This window comes from Theropithecus gelada, chromosome 11, assembly GCF_003255815.1.
Source record: "Theropithecus gelada isolate Dixy chromosome 11, Tgel_1.0, whole genome shotgun sequence".
Taxonomy (NCBI): Eukaryota; Metazoa; Chordata; class Mammalia; order Primates; family Cercopithecidae; genus Theropithecus; species Theropithecus gelada.
The window spans coordinates 120228430-120251238 of record NC_037679.1 but is presented as its reverse complement, the minus strand read 5'-3'; the positions used below and the strand labels follow the sequence as shown (position 1 = coordinate 120251238).

The window sequence follows — 22809 nt, the reverse complement described above, 5'->3', positions numbered from 1 at the left end:
CATGACTCTGGGCTCTGAAAGTCTTATTCTGTCCCTGGCATCATTCTCCCAGGTCGGTGAGCCTCAGGATTCCTAGATGCCAGGACTTGGAAGCCTGACCCAGTTTGCCCATGGAGTAGAGATTATGGCTTGGGAACAAACACAAGAAAATCTTCTTTGTTGCCCTTTCTAATGTTTGCAGAGGGCAGAGGGATTGCTGTTTTGTATTTAGGCTCCAGCGGATACAAACTGTTGTCTTATGTTTCTGCAAAGTGTTTTGCTACAGGAATTTTAGGTGCTACTGTTATTTTCCTGATTTCCTGATGTTCCTATGAATTTCCATTTGTTGACAGTTTCTCACCATCACCATTATCATCACTACCATCATCAAACACTTGCATAGCATTGTTCTAATCTATTATATAAAATAATAATCATTCATTCTTCACAAGTCCCTATTTATTATCCTTCAGATGAGGAAACTGAGGCAAGGAGGCACAAACAGATTAGTTGGCTTGTCCAAGGGCATACTGGAATTCAAACCCAGGCAGACTTGTTCCAGAACTTTTCTCTTAGTGACTATAATATGTGGCCTCTCAGATATATATAAATACTAATTCAAGGGCTCTTTAAAATATTTTGTGGGATTTCCCAAGTCTAGTTAAAGACCATGGTTTGCATGTTATTTTCATGTACTTAAAATATGTAGACTATTCTTAAGGAGTTTTTTGCTTTAAGTTTTATTGTTATTGTGATCTTGAAGTGATAATGTATTGATATTTCAATTCTACTCCTTGCTTCAGTCCTTAAACTTCCCATTTTTTATCTTGTCTCTAAAATTCCCTAAACTAGAAGTAATTTTTAGAGCCAGAAGAGGCCAGGGGACAAATAAGAAGGGAAAATGACTCTATTAGAACTATCTATTGGCTTGGTAAATTCCCATAATTTCCAGTTGGAAAATTCTTTTTCCTTATAATTTTTGGGTAGCATTTGAATGAAGACACTCTAGAAAGAGAGTGTTATACTATTTTATTAATAATCTTCAGAGAAGATTTACTTAATATACTGCATAAATAGGGATTATACAAAGATCCCTTGGTAATTTCTTCCATCTCTTACAGATTCATAGTTAGGAATTTTATCCTAATGTCTATTCTAAATTCTTCCTAGTCAGTTAGTGTTGAAAAAGAAAATGGATTTGTAATAACACTTCCATGAGCATTTTGAGCACTGCCTTTTGAGTTCTTGTCCTTGCAGTATAGGTAGCCCCACCCAGTTTGGATGCAGATTGTATTCACATAAAGCAGAAGCAATTTCATTTTCTTATCTGAGGTAGACTTGAACTTCACCTTGTCTCCTGGGGATAATAAATCAAAAGGAGTTGATTTCTTTTTCACATTAAAGTTAGTGGAGTTTTCAAATTATGTGTTCTAAAATTTTACCCTGTAAAGTAGGCAAGTAGCTCCTTCAAGAAGCTTGGGCCCGAAGACTGAAGAGGTGTCTTCAATGATCCTTGAGGAAATCTCTCCTAAAGCCAGAATGAAAACCCCTTTCTACTGTCAGCATTTTGAAATGCGATGAGCTGAAGATGATGAGACCTGAACCACATGTATACACAAAACTGAGTATAGCACAATTTCTGGAACTCTCAGTTTGGCAACTGTCGTCCAAAGATCCATGCAGTGAACCTGATGGACTGGCTTTAAGGGAGGTGGGAGGGACAGCCACAGCATGGGTTGGCAGCCTCTCACCTCTCCTTCTGCGTGCTGCCCAGGGATACTACACAAGTCAGCTGGAGATGCCTGTACCTCACCAAGTTCAGGAATCCCTTCTGAAAGCTTGTCGAGGACTCACATGTCACTGAACAGGGAAAGAAATGTGCCTCCACCTGAAAGGAGTCACGTAGCTGGTCCCAGATGAGAAAATGTCTGCTGCAGAAAGAAAGAAGCAAAGGACTTGCAGGATCCTTGAAAGACCATGAGGTCCATGGGGAGGAGAGAGCAGGCTGGAGCAGGCTGTCCCCTCTCTTTCTCCTGCTCCTCTCCCCAGGGCTGCTCTGGCAGCAGAAACAGATGGAAATGTCACCTAATGCAGAGTGTTTTATTCTTCCTGGTCTACACCCCTGCCTTAAACAGTGAGAGCTCTTTGGCAACATCATGCAGAGGTTCTTTTCATTTTTAATTAAATCCTAAGAGATATTTTTTTTCTCTAAAGGTGCCAGCTTAAAATAATTACTAGAATTCCCAACAGGGCTAATCAAAGACTTATAGAAAATAAAAATGAAGGAGAACGCCCTACCCAATGGGTTTCTGTCATTTTGCTCAGAAGGCTCTTGCAGTCTGGGGCAGCGATCACAGTTCTTGGCATTACGGGCTATTAATAGGAGCCTTGAAATAAATCCCTGTCCAGTGAGATAAGGGAAACTTATTTCACTGCCTGGGTATCTCTCCTCTGATGACCAGACACCTTCCATTTTCATCAGCTGTTTATCAAAATCAGATTAGTAAAAGAATAATCAGATCAGAATTGTTTATGCCTGTCTCAATCTTGAATTACAAATGACTTTCATGTGCTGCTTGGGCAAAGTACCGTGACCTATAGATGAACTAGCCTTTGTATTTCCTGCACCTTGTACTGAACTTATAATTTCCCAAAGACCACAAGTCATTAAGTCTCATTGTTGATTATTGATCTAAGTAAGATAGGTGAGGCTAGCTCCACGGGGGCTGTGGATATGTGGGCAATAGATTCTCTTTGTGATAAGTCATAAGTCACTAATGGGTTATTTTGAGCTCTCCCAAGTGGAAGACAATGGAGCCTTTAGTAGGTTGTGGAGTTACGTAAGACATCTCTTTCCAAACAAAGAGGAGGCAGGACACCCAGCCAAAGGGTTGAGCACAGGAGGCTGTGTGGTCTGGTGGTTCCAGGGAGAGACGTGGGGCCAGGGCTTCCTGGGTTCAGCTACCAGCCGAGACTCTGAGTCAGGGGGGAGCAGAGCCAAGTCTCTTGGCTTGAGGCAGATAGACTGTAAAACCAGGAGAGAGAAAACCGCAGGTCTGTGCTCAAGGACTCTAGGGGAAAAACACATTCTGGAAATTAAAAAAAAAAAAAAAGAGAGAGAGAGAGAGAGATCACCCTGTTAAGTTACAATTTGGGACTTTTTCAACAAAAAAATGAGCATCTTTCCTGCTGATTGGCTGACATGTCCTCCTCTGGGCAGCACTGTGAAGCCCAGCCAGCGTCTGAGGGTGTTCTGTGTAGAATGAATAGAGAAGCCCAGGGGTCTGAGCAAAGCCAGTCAACCTTGATGAGTTGTCACAAGGAATGCTTACGGAGCCGGGCCCTGGGAGCAAAGAGGTTCTGCATGAATTCTTCCCTTTCACTCATCCTGTCTTCCACAATAAAATGTCCTCTGAAATCATGGAAGGAAAAATCCTTTCCTGCCGGCTTCTTCTGGATACCTCCCGTCCACCAGTCTGAGCACAGAGCTGTTCAGATGTAACCAGCAACCTGTTTAGCCACAGATCCACACAGGTTTCCAAGCCACAGCCAGGGCTGGGGCTGATGGTCGATGTTCTCCAAGTCCCACGGGCTCTGAAAGTCTGATAATTCTGGTCAGACAGAGTGGGTGGCCACCTACATGATGAGTTTGAAGGATGACTGGGTGGGTCTCCACTCCTTGGCAGGGTGCCGCGTTTCTCTGGATCTGAAAGTTTTTCTGATTGTTAGAAATAGCCTGTTAAAATGAAAACCATATTTATGAAGAAATCTCTGTATTCAGCATTAGCACTTGAGTCAATAATATCTTAATAGAGTCCCATAGAAATGGGACAGGAAATGAAGGAGGGGCAGATTTTGCTGTGGAATAAGGTTGGGGGAGGACGTTTCTTATCTGGAGGAGCAGAGGGAGCCTAGGAGGGGACAGAGAGATGAATCAGGTGGAGGGAGCCTTTCTAATCGTTTCTCCCGGAGTGTCTGGAACAATGTTAAAATCTGGTTATGGGTGGGTGTGAGTTGCACCAGGAGCATTGCTTTTACTCTAATTCAAGCCAGGCCAAATGGAATCCAGGTTTTCACTTGTGGGCACCTTGTCCAGCCACCAAGTACACTCATGATGTTGCTCCTCCCTGCATTTGCCTGAGTGCACGTTCTCTGCCATTGGTTACATAGCCATGCTCAATGTCCCAAGTCCTAAGCTTCCCCATATTAAAATGAAGCAGCGATCTCTTCTTTTGCAATTTTGTAACCATCCTTTTGTCACTTTGTTGCAATCTAGGGAAAAATTAATTAAAAAGTAAGTCTACTCTTGCCGGCAAAGGTATCTGAGGAAGGAACATTATCTATTTTGTAAGAATGCCTGAGTGAAAGAATGAAGACTAATCCACTGAGGTTAGTGACAGCTTTAATCGCATAATTTTCAGATTCTGCTTCCTTTGCTTATGATAATTCACTAGGGCTGGCGCACCACTTTCAGGCCCTCCAGGGGTAACCAGTGCTCTCACAAACACGTGTCTAGGAAAACGTAGAGAGACCACTTGGGGGTGGATTTCACAAGATTACTCTCATCTTCTCTGGTCACAGTGCCACTGTCCCCTGTGGTCCTTGAGAGTCCTCCTCCTGCTCTCTACAATCACACCTGGCCAAGCGAGGATAACACATGAGAATTTCTGGGGGGAAAGGTCTCGGTAGGAAGTCAGACAAAGGAAACAAGGCACCCTGCCTAGAAAGAGGTGCCGTTCAAAGTCTCCAGATTTGGGGTCTCTAAAGCGCCCACTGACCTCTCCTTGTTCAGTTGCCTTATTGGGTGTCGTCTAAGTGTCCTTCACAATTCCTGGCAGCAAGGTGGGTCTCGGTCCCATTTGGGGCCCTGCCTTCCTCTCCAGCAGGCTTTCCTGTGGGAGAGGAAGGACCAGCCCACGTCCCACAAAAGTGACTCCAGGCTTCCTCATCCCTCAGTCAGAGAGTCTTGTTAAACAGAAGACTTCACGTCTCAGATAAAATCAGTGTTTTAGTATTACTGTTGTAGTATGTTTTAATAATATGTTATACTATATTCATGTAGACATGAATATATCTCCCCCATCCCTTTGATTAAAGGACCTGTCCAATGATACCCTCAAACAACAACAACAAAAAAACTTCCTTTAAGTACCCATGCTGTGGAAGGGATCAATAAACATATATAAATAAATGTTTGCTGGATATAATGAGTTGTTGTCTCTGAGCTGGCATCCCCATATATTGGTTTTATTTTCACTTACAATCTGAATTTTAAAAAATATAATATCTAATATTAGTCTTATACTTTACAAAGGCTAACTTATAAAATATACGAGTGTGCTAAGTGAAAAATAAAATAACATATCATGACCTATTAAGACAGATAGGCTCCATCAAGGGAAAAAGTCAATTAATGGCTGTTTAACTTCAATAACTAAATCTGCCACAAATTTGAAGGTTCGTGTTAATGTTTTCATATCCAGTTTGCAGAATGAAGCTCAATTTGGCATTTTCTGATTGTGCTCAAAGTAAACCTTGTATGATTCTTAAATCAGAATCAGTGGCCCGCAGGGTCAAGCATACCAAAGGTGCTTGATGGTTGCTTTTAAAATAAATGAGGAATTGTACATTATAACCTAATATATGGTGGACTGATAGTGTACAAAAGATTGGTTTCTAAAAGTTGGGGTACAATATGCTTCTATTATATTAAGTTAGAAGTTATACGAAACACAGGAGAAATATCTCCAGTTCTACTTCTTCCTGGGAGAATAACTGAGAGAAGACAGTCACATTCAATTTGGGACATTCAAGGCACATCCAAATATGTAAAACAACAAAGGGATCCAACCAGTACATAATTTTGTGTGCTGTATGTCTATCTTCAAAAGTTGGTGCTATCTTATTTTAAAAGCAGGATTTCTGTTTGAGGCCCATTTCATGTTTCTGGTTTACAAAAAGGAAGTCACGGACAGCAAAGCAGAGCTCCTTTTCTACTTTGATGTGAGGACAGGAGCCTGCAGCAATGAGGAGACCAGTCCCAGGCTATGTGGAACTGGGCTAAGGTAGGAAGAAACCAAATGTGTATTAAGCACCATCTAGAAGCCAGTTGCTTTGGTAAGTGCTGCTTCATTTAACCTTCCCCATGATGTTGTGAGGTAGTTATATTTTTCTCCACTGTACGCATGAGGAAACTACAGATGGAATGCTTTGTCCAAAGTCACACAGCAGTAAGTGGCAGCCAGACTTGCAACTCAAGGCCCTACCACCTTAACACGAATGATAGAAAGTCCGGATCATTGAGAAGTGTCTGTTCATATCCTTTGTCCACTTTTTGATGGGGTTGTTTCTTTCTTGTAAATTATATGTTTAAGTTCCTTGTAGATTCTGGATATTAGCCCTTTGTCAGATGGATAGATTGAAAAATTTTCTCCCATTCTGTAGGTTGCCTGTTCACTGTACTGATAGTTTCTTTTGCTGTGCAGATGCTTTTTAGTCTAATTAGATCCCATTTGTCAATTTATACGGCCAAAAAACATATGAAGAAAAGCTCATCATGCAAATCAAAACAACAATGAGAAACCATCTTACACCAGTTAGAATGGTGATCATTAAAAAGTCAGGAAACAACAGGTGCTGGAGAGGATGTGGAGAAATAGGAACGTGTTTACACTGTTGGTGGGAGTGTAAATTACTTCACCATTGTGGAAGGCAGTGTGTCAACTCCCCAAGGATCTAGAACCAGAAATATCATTTCACCCAGCAATCCCATTACTGGGTATATACCCAAAGGATTATAAATCATTCTACTATAAAGACACGTGCACACGTATGTTTATTGCAGCACTATTCACAATAGCAAAGACTTGGAACCAACCCAAATGCCCATCAATGACAGACTAGATAAAGCAAATGTGGCACATATACACCATGGAATACTATGCAGCCATTAAAAAGGATGAGTTCATGTCCTTTGCAGGGACATGGATGTAGCTGGAAACCATCATTCTCAGCAAACTAACACAGGAACAGAAAACCAGACACTGCATGTTCTCGCTCATAAGTGGGAGTTGAACAATGAGAACACATGGACACAGGGAGGGGAACACACACCAGGGCCTGTTGGGGAGTGGGGGGCTAGGGGAGGGATAGCATTAGGAGAAACACCTAATGTAGATGACGGGTTGATGGGTGCAGCAAACCACCATAGCATCTGTATACCTATATAACAAACCTGAACATTCTGCACATGTACCCCAGAACTTAAAAGTATAATTTAAAAAAAAGAAAAGAAAAGAAAAGAAAAAGAAAAGAAAGTCCAGAAAAGAGAGTGTGTCCTGGGCTTGTGTGTCCTGGGCTTTACTAAGAACATAAAAAGAACCACTGTATTTTACAGTAGAATCAACTATTTAAATTGCCTCGGAGTTGGTAAGAGGGAGTCCTTGGGTTCTGATCTGAAATGGAAAAGGCTGTCTGTTTTCTTTATAATGAAATAGAGAATATGACTGAGTACATGTGCATCCCATTCTCCACGACAAACTTTAGTTGCTATTGGTAGATATAAAGTAAGAATCAGCATTCCAGGTACGTTTTACAAGACTTTTTCCAGCCAGACTCTCTTTGCCTTGGGAGCAATTACAACCTTGACTTCTAGGATGGATACAGAGTGGCAAAACAGAGACAGTCACTGGAACAAAGGAGTCACAATATAATATTAGTTTTTGTCTTTTCAAAAACAGATTTTTGAAATAAACACTAATGAGAGATTTTATGTGGACCAGTTCATTTGTAACATAAGTTACTTTAAAGCACATCCAAACAGTGTTTTCAGAAATTATGAAAATTTTATTAATAAAGAAAATCAGCATTACACGTATCCCCTTTAAAAACAACCACCTCAAACATGTAGAAATGCTTTATTTCGTATTTGCTATTTGATCAATGTCAGAAAAATGAAACCACAACACCAAAGTACAGACCAGTATTTCTGAAGGGGATAATAATCATTTGAGATAATAAACTACTAGAAAATCAGAAGAAATGATTCAAGGTATTCATTTCAAAGGCTAAACCACTAATTCTTCATCCAAACAAATGTTTCCACTGTGAGTCAATACATTTGCCATCAGTTCTTTTTAATGCTATCCTGAATACACAATGTACACCTAAAAACATGATAGAGTGCTCTGAGAATAGTGAGAACTGATAGCCAACATGATTTACAGAAATTTACGGCTATGTAGCAATGGTTCAGAGACAATCTCTAGAAAATATGAAGGTACTCTTCATGATAGGAAGGATTGGTTTTGCAGGGCAGCTTTGAAGTTCATTTCTGATTATCTTTAAATAACCACTCTACCCTTGTTCCTTGATCTCACCCTTTGCTAAAATTTTATAAATATATTCCAGACACACTGCATGCAAAAAGGGAAGTACAAGAATATTAAGATTCTCGGCCGGGCGCGGTGGCTCACGCTTGTACTCCCAGCACTTTGGGAGGCCGAGGTGGGCGGATCACGAGGTCAGGAGATCGAGACCACAGTGAAACCTCGTCTCTACTAAAAATACAAAAAATTAGCCGGGCGTGGTGGCTGGCGCCTGTAGTTCCAGCTACTTAGGAGGCTGAGGCAGGAGAATGGCCTGAACCCAGGAGGCGGAGCTTGCAGTGAGCCGAGATGGCGCCACTGCACTCCAGCCTGGGCTACAGAGGGAGACTCTGTCTCAAAAAAAAAAAAAAAGAATATTAAGATTCTCATGCCCTGGACGTGAATAGAAAACATGTATATAATGTGTTCTCACTGTCAGAACAACCCATTGAAGTGTAAAGCTGGAAACCCCACAGTAGAGAGATATACACTTTTAATCCAAAGGAAAAAAAAAAAGTGAGGCCTGTTACTTGACTACAGTTTCCAGGGCTCTGGTGTAGCTATATTTTAGGCATAGCTCCAAGGAGCAGCCTACACAAATTTGGATGGAGCGAGGGAGGCACAGATGGTGGTCACGTGAAGGCACAGACCGATCGAGTGGGCTCGGCTACAAAGTCTGTACATTTAGGCTGCTGTATTCCTCCTATTTCAAGTACTGCCAAGTCCCGGCTCTTCCCCGTCTTTCCAAAGTCTTGATTCATTTAATTCTCCTGAAGGAGGTGGAAGAGGAGGAGGGTTGCGCAAATCTTACTCTTTCATGGTTTAGAGGAGACAGTCACCATCTTGGCGCCTTGTCAGATTTTAAATGTAACATTTTGCTAAGTGTAAAGCTGTGTATCTGTTCCTTTTCTGTTGCCATTATTGTAACTTCAATATTTGCAAAACACAACATCAAAATACTTCAAATCTAGCCCAAAGCAGTTATTCAGGCAACACAATTCTTACACTTATCAATATACAGCGAGCTCATAGCAAAGAAATCTTTTCTTTCTTTCTTTTCTGTTTAGTTCCTTCTATTCACTTATGACTTTTTTTTCTCTTTGGGACGTAAGAATGATTTAATCATACCACAGTAATATCCCCATTTTATATATGTATAGTATACATATACTATTATATGGTTATACTATTATAGCGCTTATTACAATGTCAGCTCTTACAGGTTGCATTATTTAGAAAAAGGAAGCACAGAAGCTAAAATGATTCTACCATTTGAAATACCCTGTGAATCACTGGTAAAGCCTAGAGCACCTTAAGGATATACAGAGTCTGAATTTTTAAATATAAAAACTTGCAGTGTTCACTATAAAATGTTGTTCCTAAAGAAATTCAGGATGCGCTTTCCGTGGTGCCTAATTCACGGTTACTAGCATTAAAGTGCTACTTTCTTACTCTTTAAAGATTCTCAGTTATTTTCTTCTTTGTGTAGGAAACTCTATCAAAAATCAAAACGGATTCAGTTACTGGCTTTTTTTTTTTTTTTTAAACAGGGCACAAGGTATTTTACAGGTCCTCATCATTCTTCTTGGTATTCTGTTGGTGTAACTTTTGTGTGTGATCAGTTCTGCTCCGGAGACTTGTCCACTAAGCTCTCCAGTGTGTCTTTTTGGCTGGAGCTAATGTGTAGGAAGGCCATTTTTAAAGCAAATCAAAACATTCAAAGGTTTAACATCTGTTAATCGGGTGTTTTATCTAGAGGACATAAAAGATATTTACAATCCTCTAGCTTACTGACTTAACGCTTTCCTTTATACTGGATATTTATATTGTGTAGAAATGGACATCGTTATCACAATCCATGGAATTATTCCACTTTCTTCTAAAACAAACAAGAAAATGTTTTCCTTTTAGGTTAGAATTTCTTGATTAGTAAAGTATATCAATAGGCAATGCAGAGAGGCGAATTGAACTCAATTATTATCTTAATTTCTGCTTTCAACAAAGCATACTGATAAAGAAAGTTCTTGATACTATTTATGTTTCATGAATTTCCATTTTTAGCTCTTTCCTTAACATATGGATAGTTCAGAATTTAAAAATAACAATAGTCACAGAGGGAAGTCTCCCCACCTTGGGGCATTTGTAATTTAAACCACAGTCACTTAACAACAAAACAACTAAAACTACCCTCCAATTCAAGGCCATATTGCTCAAATAAGAACTTCAGAATATTATGTTGATTTTGTAGGTTGACTAAGCATATGAATTAATAATAGGATTATGTATCAAATACAGTTTCATGAATGGAACACAGCATTACCCAATCTTCCTCAGACATAGGTTGGTTGCCAAGAGAGATACTTTTCAACGTATCACAAATGTGCTATTTGTATAAACACTTCCCATTACGAATGCTCTTGTTTTTGTTTAAATGAGTGTTTTTAACGCGAGCTGTTAATCACATTTTTTTTTCCTTGTGGTGCTTGGCTTTCAGAAGAGAGAATCTTCAGGCCTCTGCTCTTGTGAGAGTAATTTCTCTTAACACCGACAGTGTAGCGTAAGTACAGCCAGAGCTCATTAAATAGACTTCTGAGCATAATTATAATTAACAATTAGCTAGAAATTAGTTTTAATGATTTGTTTTAGATGATAGAATAGAAGCATAATGTAATTATTTTTCAACCTTCTACATCATTAAGAATACAACTACCACCACCTTTCAATTATTGAGAGGCAATCATCTAAAGCATTTAGCAAGTGATCTACTTACAGAGCCAAGCTAAGGGAGCTGAAGAGAAGGGGGCCACCGCCCCAACCCAGGTGTTTATAATTATCTAGCCTTTTGCAAAGCCTCTTCCGTTTCTATTCTGCTCTTTAAGCTATTTCATGCCTTGAAGACGTCTCTACCAGGGAAAATAAAGAGACTCAGCTCTTCCCCTACCTCCTGCCTGTCTCCAAGACAGTGTGGCGCTGATGACTAGAGGTGGGAAGGACCAGAGGAAGATGCCACAAAATTTAGCAACTGGGCCTGAAATTCACCATTCACACCATCAAACTGGACTAACAGGAAAGAAGATTATGTAAGTAATGGATAAAATGAGTAATATGAATTAACGCCAGACTGTAAAGATAGAGCTATGCCATTCTTTCCTTGTTCAGTGTTCTGTTAACTTTTAATATTCCAAAATCAGTTTGGATTTTGCTTTCTCTTGAAGAATGTTAAAAAAAAAATACAATAGAAACCTGAAGAAATGCTGTTTTATAAAAACATAAAAATATTCATTTAGAAGAGTGACTATTATTTGTTGTCAATGTTTTTTCCTTTCTTTGTTTAAAAATTTGTTTTTGTTTAACCTTGGCTACTCCATGTGCTATTTTTCTCTCGCAGCTTTGAGCAAGAATGTCAGATCTTTTGCTGGGGACCCTCGGAAGCCGTGAGGGAGCGCATCCTGACACCCACATAGAAGACCTGGTACCTATGTTTCCACATCACAAAGCAGGCCAACAAGCACACAAGGCCGCAGACCAAATTAAGAATCATCTGGATGAGTAAGAACAGTTTGAAAGTGCCAGTGACGCTGGTACAGTCCGTCACATCCCGGTAAACAAAGGTCCTGCTGAGCGGCTCCGAGGAGGGCAGTTTGCACTGGCAAGAGTTGAGTGTGGTCTCACAGGTAAACTGTGTGAGCTGCGAATAGTGGTGGGCAGCAAAGGCCACGGCCAGCACACAGACCGTCAGGCCCAGGGCACTCAGCAGAAAGTATAACAGCTGCAAGAAAGCAGAAGAAAATCTTTCTGGTTAGAAAGAACATTGGATGATGATTTGCAAAGCTAATTCATCAAAACTATTCTTTTTCTTCTCTCCCAGAAATTTGCTGATGGAAAGGCTGTCTCTTCTTAGAAACACAGCACCTAAGACACGGAAATAGTTCCATGTTTATTTATTAGCAGGTAGTTCTTAAACCCTGATCACATTTTCACTTGCCATCCAGATGTTGGGCCCTTTTCAAGAGTTATGACAACCATATTAGCTGTATTGTGGGATGTTTTCGTCTAGATATTGCCACAGTTTAGATGAATCCCAAACAAGCTAGCCATCCCTGGATGACATGTTGTGCTTATTTTGAACTCAGGAACTTCTGATATTAAGGCTGAAACAAGACTAGGAAGTAAAGAACAGGCTTCTGTAATACAAACACTGTGTGGGCCAAAATTAGCAATGATGGGTCAACTAATAGAATAGGTTCATTTTTTAAAAGACTATATTCAATGTAGTGATTGCCAAACTGTATCCATAAACATAAGAATCCCCAGCAAGAGGTTGCTGGGAGAAAACAAATTATGGCTCCAGAAGTCAAGTAACTTGATGTCAGCTTCACTGCCTGTGAAACGTACCCCAAGCCCAACAATGACCATGTGATTCCTGAGCATGAAAATCCACTTCTAAATGGTTCCGCAGTCACCAAGGTTTTGAACTCTGTTGGCCTCCAGGTTAACTTTTGGACTGAAAAATTCTGGTTAAAGTTCTCACTCTGCTGCTAAAGGGCTGTGAGAACTCTGAATAATTTAGAGGTTTAGCTTACACCTGAAACATTCTGAGCAAAACTTGTGGGTGTTCACTGACATGGCCACAATAAAATCTATGGAACAAGAAATATTTTTGTGATTGAACTCACCTGCTAGAAATGTTGCTCTTAATGGTCCACCTGCTGAGATTCTAGGTAAGGCTCAGAGTCCCCAGTTTTTGAGACTAGCATACATAGTTCTTAGTGCAAGAATTATATTACCACAGAGAACAATTCTGGTGAATGGCCTCTTCACAAAGTAATATTAGTTCCAGCCATTTCCAGGTTCAGATGAAAGTAGCTCTGAAAAGATGATGCCCTTCCCCCACCTTCCCTTATATATAATTCAAAATTAAAACATACATGTGACACTGTAAAATATGTGTACCAACGTCCTCCAAATGAGTGTTTTCCACACAGTGATGATTTCAAGTGTTTTCAAGTCTTAAATTTGGAATTCTGTATTTACATTTTTACTTTTTCTCTTTCTTGAGTGGTATGTGTGCATGTATGTGTGAGTGTGGGTGCACATACTGGTTGCTGGTGCCCTAAGCTTATGTCCGGTTTGCCTGTAAGGGAATCCATCAGGGATTACATACAGCTTGACTGTATACCTAAGGTCACTGGAAGAGAGTAGAATTAGTTAAAGCCATTTATTTTCTTAATACATCTTAATTAGTATCATGGATTCTTTAGATCTTTTCATCAAAGAGATCTTAAACACACATTCTTTTTCCTTTTCAAATCATTTAAAGGATTGTCAGATGTAACCTAAGTATCTTCATCTGTGAAACAGTTTATAGAAACATCTTATATCTCAGGGACATAACAAGGATTATATTCAATATTAGTGTTCCTTGGAGGAAGAGAACCAGATAAATACAAAGTGGCACCATCATAAAACTGTTTTTTTTTTTTAAAGAGATGGAGTCTTGCTATGTTGCCCAGGCTGGTCTCAAACTCCAAGCCTCAAGTGATCCTCCCACCTCAGCCTCCCAAAGTATTGAGATTAGAGCTGTGAACCACTTCGTCTGGACCTCAATATTTTCAGTGACTATACTTTATGCAAAAATTGGAGTTTTTAGCCTAAAAATATGGATTTATTTTGTAGGACCAATGGAGCAGAATATTTGAACAATTCTGGGTTGTTCTGAAATATTCAGGCTTGATTACTGACTTCAAACTCTTGGTGCCAAGAGCCAAATTAAACTGTCTTGACCACACTCTGTGTGTGTGTGTGTGTGTGTGTGTGTGTGTGTGTGTACGTGTGTACCCATTGTAGCTGTGTTCCCAGTACAGCCAGCAGAGAACTGGGAACAGTTTGCTCTGGGAACAATGGTATATCTATGACTTTACTAGCAGGGAAGGCCCAGGTTAAAGTGATCATTTCCCACCTAGTAGTCATCTGCTTAGTAGAATGGCCCCAAATGGAGTTTTCTCTACTTGTTTTATCACCATCAGTGGATGGAAGTGGGGGGTAGGGTTCTTGTGATAACCTTCCTACCTCTAACATACATACATCCTTAGATAGCAATTTCTTCTTCTTCTTCTTCTTTTTTTTGTTTTTTTTGAGACAGAGTACAGTGGCTTGATTTCAGTTCACTGCAACTTCTGCCTCCTGGGTTCAAGCAATTCTCATGCCTCAGCCTCCTAAGTAACTGGGACTACAGGTGCGTGCCACCGCACCCAACTAATTTTTGTATTTTTTTGATAGAGACAGGGTTTCACCATGTTGCCCAGGCTGGTCTCGAACTCCTGACCTCAAGTGATCCTCCTGACTCAGCCTCCCAAAGTGCTGAGATTACAGGCGTGAGCCACTGCATCCAGCTCCTTAGATAGCAATCTTCTGTAACATTTGTTGGGGCAATATCTTGAAGCAATGACAATAATCCCTCATTCTCAATCTGCAAATAATTCAAATAGTTGAAAAATATTTTATTCATGATAGTCACAAAAATCCATTTGCTGAAAATGGGAATTTTGTCTATTTTAAAAGATGACTTTTTGGCTCAGAGATTAAAAGATGTGCCCAAGACCATTTAACACGTGTGCAGCAGTACTGGCTGATGATTAACAGCCTGAACCAGGGAGTCAGGTTGCCTGGGTCGGTATCCTGGTTCTCCCCTCACTAGCCATGGTCCTTGGGCAAATTCATCAATCCCTGTGCACCTGTATTTCTTCATCTGTAAACCTGGCATGATCATAATAGCGCCTACTTCACAGGATAATTACAAGGATCAAAAGAGTTGATGTCTGTAAAGAGCTTAGAACAGCGTCTGGTATACAGGAGCACTATTTAAGTATTTGTGAAATAATAAGCAAATTAGTAGGGATGGAAAGAGCTGCCAGTTCTCAGGACTGAGGATATTAATTCGACTGCCTTTGTCTTATTTTGTCATGTGGGAGTAACAACGCATTCTTGGCTTGTAGGAAGGATGTAAACATTTACACAAACACAGTGGTTGCTCAATTTTAATTGAACCGTTTATGCTAGAACCCAAGGAGAACACAAAGAAAAACCATGCCCCTTAGCTTCCCTGAGTATGAATAAATTTACATCGTGCATATCTATCTCACACATAATGACTCGGCTTCTCCCAGTCGGGAAAGCATCAGGCCAAGTAAACTAGAAGCCACGGAATCAAGTTTCTTATCCATTTTAAGACATAAATACATACTCGATCCCCCCTAAAGCCTGCGGGCTGCATCTGCAGCGCTGTGGCATTCTTCCTTCATGGCTTTTAACTCATCTGACAGCAACAAGCTTCTGGGTTAGAATCTGTAATTTAAAATCAAGTGGCTTGTTTTACCTACACGACACGAATAAACTATAAGGAAGAGTGTTTACGATGACCCTGGGAATCCGAGCAAATACATCTTGATAAAAGCCCGGCGCCCGAGGCATCTGTCTTGCGGGTGTCAGCCCATCAGCCTGGCGCTGCGCAGCGGGCGGAGGCGCGGTGGCCCCGGGCGCTTATGTAACAGCAGCGCCCGGGCGCGTCTCCGCTCGCTCGCTGCCTTTAATTGGTACCCGGCCTACAGCTTTCACGTTCGGTGACCTCGGGAGGAGGGTGTTTCTGCTCCAATTTAATTACCTTCCCCGGTGGCCTGAACGGGAAGGGCCCCTCTGCAGCGCACCGCTTGGGAGGAGGCTGCCGCAGCAGCTCAGGGCCTCCTGGATGTGGACAGGAGGGAACGTGCCCCGGAATGTTTCCGCAGGCACATGCCCCCGACACGTTTCGGAACCTCCAGGGGAGCCCTGAGAAAGTCAGGCCACTGGGAAAGACAGGAAGCGTGACCTGCGGCCGATGCCCAGCCAAGACCAGAGGCAGAGCCCAGGGAGGAAGAAGGAAAGCGCTGGTGGCATCGAGGGCCTGGGAAAGGACCCCACCCCCAATTCCCGACCCCCCAGAGGACTGTCTCAGCTTGAGAAAAAAAAAAAAGAGCCCGTGACTATTGTCTGTAAGAGAAAGGGAGGGTGCGTGTGTGTGCACACGTGCTGACTACAATGAGACTGTCATCATGGCCTGTTTGCTTGTCCTGGCTATCTGTGCACTCAACAGGAGGAAATAAATCCTCAAACAAAGCTTAGGCCAGCGTCCCGAGATGGGGGCACCAAAACGCGGCTATGCGGATGAGAAACGCCCTATGAAGATGCATGTTATGCCTCCGTCCCCCCAGTAGTGTGAGAAGCATAAGGGAAGTCAGCTGTCCCCTGTTGTGTCATTGGAAAATCTGGAGATGGGCTGAAGCTCACTTTCAAACTGAAGATAATGTAGCATGCAACCTTAGAGAGCTAGCAGCAAGCATCAAGAAAGGTCACGTTCAGGAGAAGAGAAAAGTGCCTCAGTATTTGTCAATGCCTGTCACGGGTGGAAAAAAGAGGTAGCTAATAGATCTTCCTAGTGGGGAATCCTCAACCTGGCTGACATTGGCAGTGATTTTTTTTTCTATTTTTTTTTTTCTCTTACTCCCTATTTTAACTAAGGTGCAGATGTTGAGATGGTATTGGGGCCTCTCTCAAGCTGATGCTTTTGCCTCTGCTGTTTTCTGGGATCATCTCGGGGGAAAATGAAGGCATTTCACATAAACTAATAAAAACCTAGTTTGAGGTGTTCTTCAGCCACTGGATGAAGTTCTTGTAATTTAACAGGGCATTTCTTACTAAGCTTTCTGGCTTCATTTTTTTTTTTTATTTTTTTAAATCACCAAGCCTTGCTGTTTAGTCAAACCTCTACAAAAAAATAGTAAACATAGACTGATGTCTACGCTATCTGGCTTTCTTTCAAGGAAAGTCCTCAGACAGAAAAGTATAATTTCCAAATGAAGGCATATCCACCAAAATTCTAACTTCATCATTTAAAAAAGTAGTATCTATTAATTTTTTACCTAGAAAAGTTACAACTATTGGAGAACATTTCAAAATTAGAGAAAAACTGAAAAATGCACATACAATCCCACCACTGATAGATAATTGTATTTTCTATGCTCATTAAGAGCTTTTATTTTTTCTGTAAGATAATGTCATATATTTTGTGTAATCAGCTTTTAAAAATTAGTTATTATAATGTAAACTTTTGTATTCTATTACTTTTTATAGCATGATTTTAAAAGATATCATCCCATTGCTTTTTTATGTCAACAGCTTCAATTATACTGGAATCTTCCAACACATCTTATTTTTTTCACCTTAGTCACTTCCAAATAATGTCATTCACTTACTTTTATGTCTGATGTTTTCTCATTGTAGTGAACAAAAAAATCCAGTTTTTATACATTTTCTTGTAGAAGAAAAAACAAGTCAGTGGACAAAATTAAAAAAAAAAAAGATTAAAGAAAGCTTTGTATTCTTTGCTACAGTGGTTGAGAGAAAATGTAGGAATTTGCTTTCTACTAGCTCTGATTGCTAAGTTCTATGTCTATGTCCTCATACTCTGAAAGCAAATGTCTTTGCTTCCCTTTGGGGTAGATTCTGTTGTGCAGTGAAAGTGCTGTGTACTTGAATTGGCTCCAGCCAAATGCACTGTCCCTAACAGAAAAAAGATACACACAAATGAAAGACACACACGCTTGCCAAACCACGCATATCCCATTGCCCGTCCCCCACTTTGCCCTGAGAGTCTTGGCACAGATCATTTGGATGCACCCAATGTACTTTTTCTGTCTCAGTGATCCCACCTACAAGAGGAAATACACTTAGACTGCTTCATTATTAAAATATCCCAAATAACCCCCGAGATATGGAAGTGGGCACTGAAAGAGACACCTTTTTTTCTGGCCAAGTGTTTTGTTGAACTGATGAATTTTCAATATTCCTTTTAAGGGCATTGAAGGACAGACTTCATATCCTCCAGGCCAACCCAGTTCATGGAAATTAAGACTTAAAAAACAAAATCAGCATTACCTTTGAGGTCTGGATCAACGCCCTCTTAAAACATTTTTTGGCGTGCCTAAAAATGCAATTTCTAGACTAATCAGATATGCAATCCCTTCAGAAGGCACTCCCTTATTTCGTACTTGGGTTTCTTTCTATGTGATGATAAAAGAGAAAGAACAATCACAACTTACTTTCATAGAAAATTGAATACATGTCCGTTCGTCAACCTGATATGAGACACAAAGCATAAACAAGCCAAGATAGGCCACTAAGCAGACCTGCAATGGAGAACACAGAAGAAAGGATGTTATCAGGGCACGTTGTGCGTTCAAATGACATCAGTCTCAGCGTCTTGCCCCAGTCACATCCATGTTATAAAGCTGTTCATTTCATTTACTTATCTTTATGTACTGTGTTTTTCTTTCAACTGTTGGAAAACCACTTTCAAATTGGTAAAATCAATTGATTTCCACTTAGCCAGCATTTACTAAGTTCTTTTGATATGCCAGGTACTATATAAAATCCTTCAGAGTATGTGATGAGGAATAAAGTTTACTCAGTGTTCATCAGTTTACAATCCAGTGAAAGCCAAAATAAATGCACACCATATTCTAAGGCAGGACATTTCACGTTAAATATTATTCAAAGAAGTACAAAAAGAGGAAGAAATTACATTGAGTTGGGTGATATAAAAGGCTTCCATTAAGACATGGATTTGAAATGGTCCTTGAAAGAAATGAAACATGATTACTAACATTAGCTGAATATTTACTACATGCTGGGGCTCTTCTAAGGGCTTTGTATTGTATTCCTCCTATAATTGCTTTATATTGTTATGCCCTCCTGTAATTGCTACAAAATCCTATAAGGTAGGTGATACTATGATCCTCATATTGTAAGTGAGAAAGAAAAGGCACAAAGCCTTTTCTCTGGAACCAGGATTCAAATCAGGTAGCTTGGGATAAAGCAGCACCATAAGCAATAGCACAGAGGAAGAGCCGCACAGAGAATGTGTTGAAAGAACAGCAAATGCACACCCATAGTTTAAAATAACGACATATAGGTTGGGTGCGGTGCCTCACGCCTGTCATCCCAGCACTTTGGGAGGCTGAGGCGGGTGGATCACCTGAGGTCAGGAGTTTGAGACCAGCCTGGCCAACATGGTGAAACCCTGTCTCTACTGAAAATACAAAAATTAGCCGGGCGTGGTGGTGCACACCTGTAATCCCAGGTACTCGGGAGACTGAGGCAGAAGAATCGCTTGAACCTGGGAAGCAGAGATTGCAGTGAGCTGAGACTGTACCATTGCACACCAGTCTGGGCAACAAGAGTGAAACTCCATCTCAAAAAAAACAAAAAAAAAATATATAGAGCACAAAGGGTAGGATGAAAATCTGGGGACACAGGATTGATTTAGTATGTAGTGGCACTCCCTTGAAAATTTCTGAGAAGAGAATGACATGATTTGAGAGACACATTTCAGGAAAATCAGCAGTGATGTTGGGTGGGTCGGCAGTGAGAACATCAGGGTATTATTTTACTAACCTGAGCAAGATCAACATATCAGGTGAACCAGAGCTCAGATAGTAGCATGCAAATTCAGAAAAAGAGATGGAGATGACAGGCACAGTAAAAGCTGAATCTATACATCTTGGCTATTGCATAACTGATGGGAGGACCTGGAGAGGGAGAAACCGGAAGTGACCTCCACGCTTTGGAGCATCAGTGACAAAAAGACGGTGGACGTGCCTACTGAAAGAAGGCTGGCCAGAGAAACAGCAGCTTTGAGGGAAAATATACTCAATCTGTTCGTTAAACTGCATTTTCTTTTTCATGAACTAGACTTTTTAGAACTAGGATTTAGAGTTTCTAATCAAAGCATATCTATTCACATTGAATTTGGGAAAGCTTAAAACATTGATAAATTTCCACACTTTTAAAATAGAAAATATAAGCAACAGAATTGCATTTCCTGATAAGCACAATTATCCTAGAGACAGATGTTGAAAGAGTGGCTGAGAGTCACAGAGCAAGTCATTAAACAACTGGTTTGCACATACTCATACTTCCTACCCCAGGGTCAGCTTCAAACCATAGGCAGTCTCTGTTAGGGTGGAGAAATCATTTGCAAAGCCAACATGGCATTTTCAGGTAAAACTTCTATCCTCTTCTCCCTTTGGTTACACAATCAATAAGCTACCTATGCCCTCATCCATTGCCAAGTTGTAGGTTGTTCAGATTTCTATTGGACCATGAAGTCAAAAGCCAAGCCTTCTCTTACTACAGACTGTTTCCAGGGTTTTCCATCATTGAATGGAAATGGTTGCTTGGTTTAATAGCAGGATATAATATTTGCAGTGGAGAGACACAGCATTAAAACATGTGAGCATGGCATGGACTGGAGAGATCTGGAGAGAAAACAAAACAGATAGGACCCAGGGAGGCAGCTTTTCCGCAGAAGACTTGCAGATACAAAGGTAAAGATACTGAAGTTATTCGTATAGCCCCTAACATGGCATTTTCAAGTCAGGATGAAGCTCTTTTGTAAAGTTTATTTGTAAAAAATACTAAATTGAAGGATAAGTTTGATAAGAACTGTAGGGGTTTACTATTTATTCTCACATTAAGAATTTACAAAACTTGAAACAATCAAAGAAAGACCTACTTTTTGTTTATTGGTGACACACCAGATTGAGGGTTGTAATCCTGCTTATATCCCGAGACACATGCCTGTGAGTTTCTATCTGCAGGTGCAAAGGGTCAGGCCCTCCCACATAACTGCCTTCTTCCCTAGAGACTACCAGTTGAAGTTGGCAATCGCCAAGACTTTCCTCTTTGTCTTCATAAGAGACACATTCCAGTAATAAGGCCTAACTAGCACCTTAAAAATCTGATTCAGTGCCTCTACTTGAACAAAATTTCTGATTTCAGCAGTAGCTACTTCTTTGTAGCCTTCATTTACCCTGGCTTCCAGAAAGAAGTTGCATAGGAACACGTGACCTCATACTAGAGCATTTCACTTATTCAAGTCACAGAATTTTATGGAGGACATACAATAAGCAGGCCCTGTGTTATTGTATGATCCTGGGAAATGAGAGATGGAAAAACAGGCCCTAACACCAAGGACTATCCAGCATCTAAGGATCTCCCAGTCCAGTGAGAAAAGAGAGGATAATGCAGTTGGGCTATTGTAAAAGTACTAGGACTACATCTGCTATAGGAATACCCAGAAGGAATAACTACCCCGATGGAAACTTGGGGAGACTTCCTGGAGAAAGATGAGTTTTGAGGATATGCAGAAAGTGGCTAGGAGAGTGTGAGGAAAGGTATTCTATGCAGAGAGTAATAGAGGTGCAAAGGCACGAAGAAAGGCAGAGTAAACATTTGAGGATTCCTCTAGGTCCAGTGCAGAGAAAAAAATAAAAGGCAAAAGACGTGTTTGCAGCAATGGACAGGAAGTAGATCACAAAGGACTTTGATTTCAACTAGGACATTTTCTTTTTTTCTTTTTTTCTTTTTTTCTTTTTTCTTTTTTTATTTTTTATTAATATTATACTTTAAGTTCTAGGGTACATGTGCATAACGTGCAGGTTTGTAACATATGTATACTTGTGCCATGTTGCTGTGCTGCACCCATCAACTCGTCAGCACCCATCAACTCGTCATTTACATCAGGTATAACTCCCAATGCAATCCCTCCTCCCTCCCCCCTCCCCATGATAGGCCCCGGTGTGTGATGTTCCCCTTCCCGAGTCCAAGTGATCTCATCGTTCAGTTCCCACCTATGAGTGAGAACATGCGGTGTTTGGTTTTCTGTTCTTGTGATAGTTTGCTAAGAATGATGGTTTCCAGCTGCATCCATGTCCCTACAAAGGACACAAACTCATCCTTTTGTATGGCTGCATAGTATTCCATGGTGTATATGTGCCACATTTTCTTAATCCAGTCCTACAGAATGGGAGAAAATTTTTGCAATCTACTCATCTGACAAAGGGCTAATATCCAGAACCTACAAAGAACTCAAACAAATTTACAAGAAAAAAACAAACAACCCCATCAAAAAGTGGGCAAAGGATATGAACAGACATTTCTCAACTAGGACATTTTCAGCAGCAGAAGGGCGTGACTGACTTTGCCTTTTAGAATGGTCCTTCTGGCTATGAAGAATGGATTGGATGGGGGCAATTCTTGGGAAGAGAAGACCACCTAGAGGCCATTCTTCACCTGAGAAATGATGAGTGTCTGAGCTCAGGTAGAAGTAGTGATAGGGAGTGGATGTGTTTGAATGACAGTAAAAAAACTGAATCCACAGGTTCTAAAGACTGATTAAGGTAAAGATGTAAGAGCTGAGGAGAGGGAGAGGTCAGGAAGGTGCTTCCAGGTGGGTGGTGTGGACATTTAATGAGATAAGATAGAAAAGGAGGGGCAGAATGGGAGTGGGAATGATGATCCCACATGGACACAAAGTGCAGCCATATGGGCTTAGAGCTCAGGAACGAGACCTGGGTTGGAGACAAGGATT

At 40.7% G+C, this 22809-nt stretch overlaps 1 protein-coding gene across 4 annotated transcripts in view; it reads right to left on the bottom strand.

The window, feature by feature from the left end:
* Window positions 1–9447: 9447 nt before the first annotated feature.
* The window catches only part of SSPN (sarcospan), a 112004-nt gene continuing 98642 nt past the window's right edge, over window positions 9448–22809 (bottom strand). For all 4 annotated transcript variants that reach the window (XM_025402284.1, XM_025402285.1, XM_025402283.1 and 1 more), the window contains exons 2-3: window positions 18479–18565; window positions 9448–12114 (exon numbers count right to left, since the gene is read on the bottom strand). In XM_025402284.1, the coding sequence (XP_025258069.1) occupies window positions 11749–12114; window positions 18479–18535 (423 nt within the window). In that variant the 5' untranslated portion in view covers window positions 18536–18565 and the 3' untranslated portion in view covers window positions 9448–11748. The remainder of the gene's footprint in view (window positions 12115–18478; window positions 18566–22809) is intronic.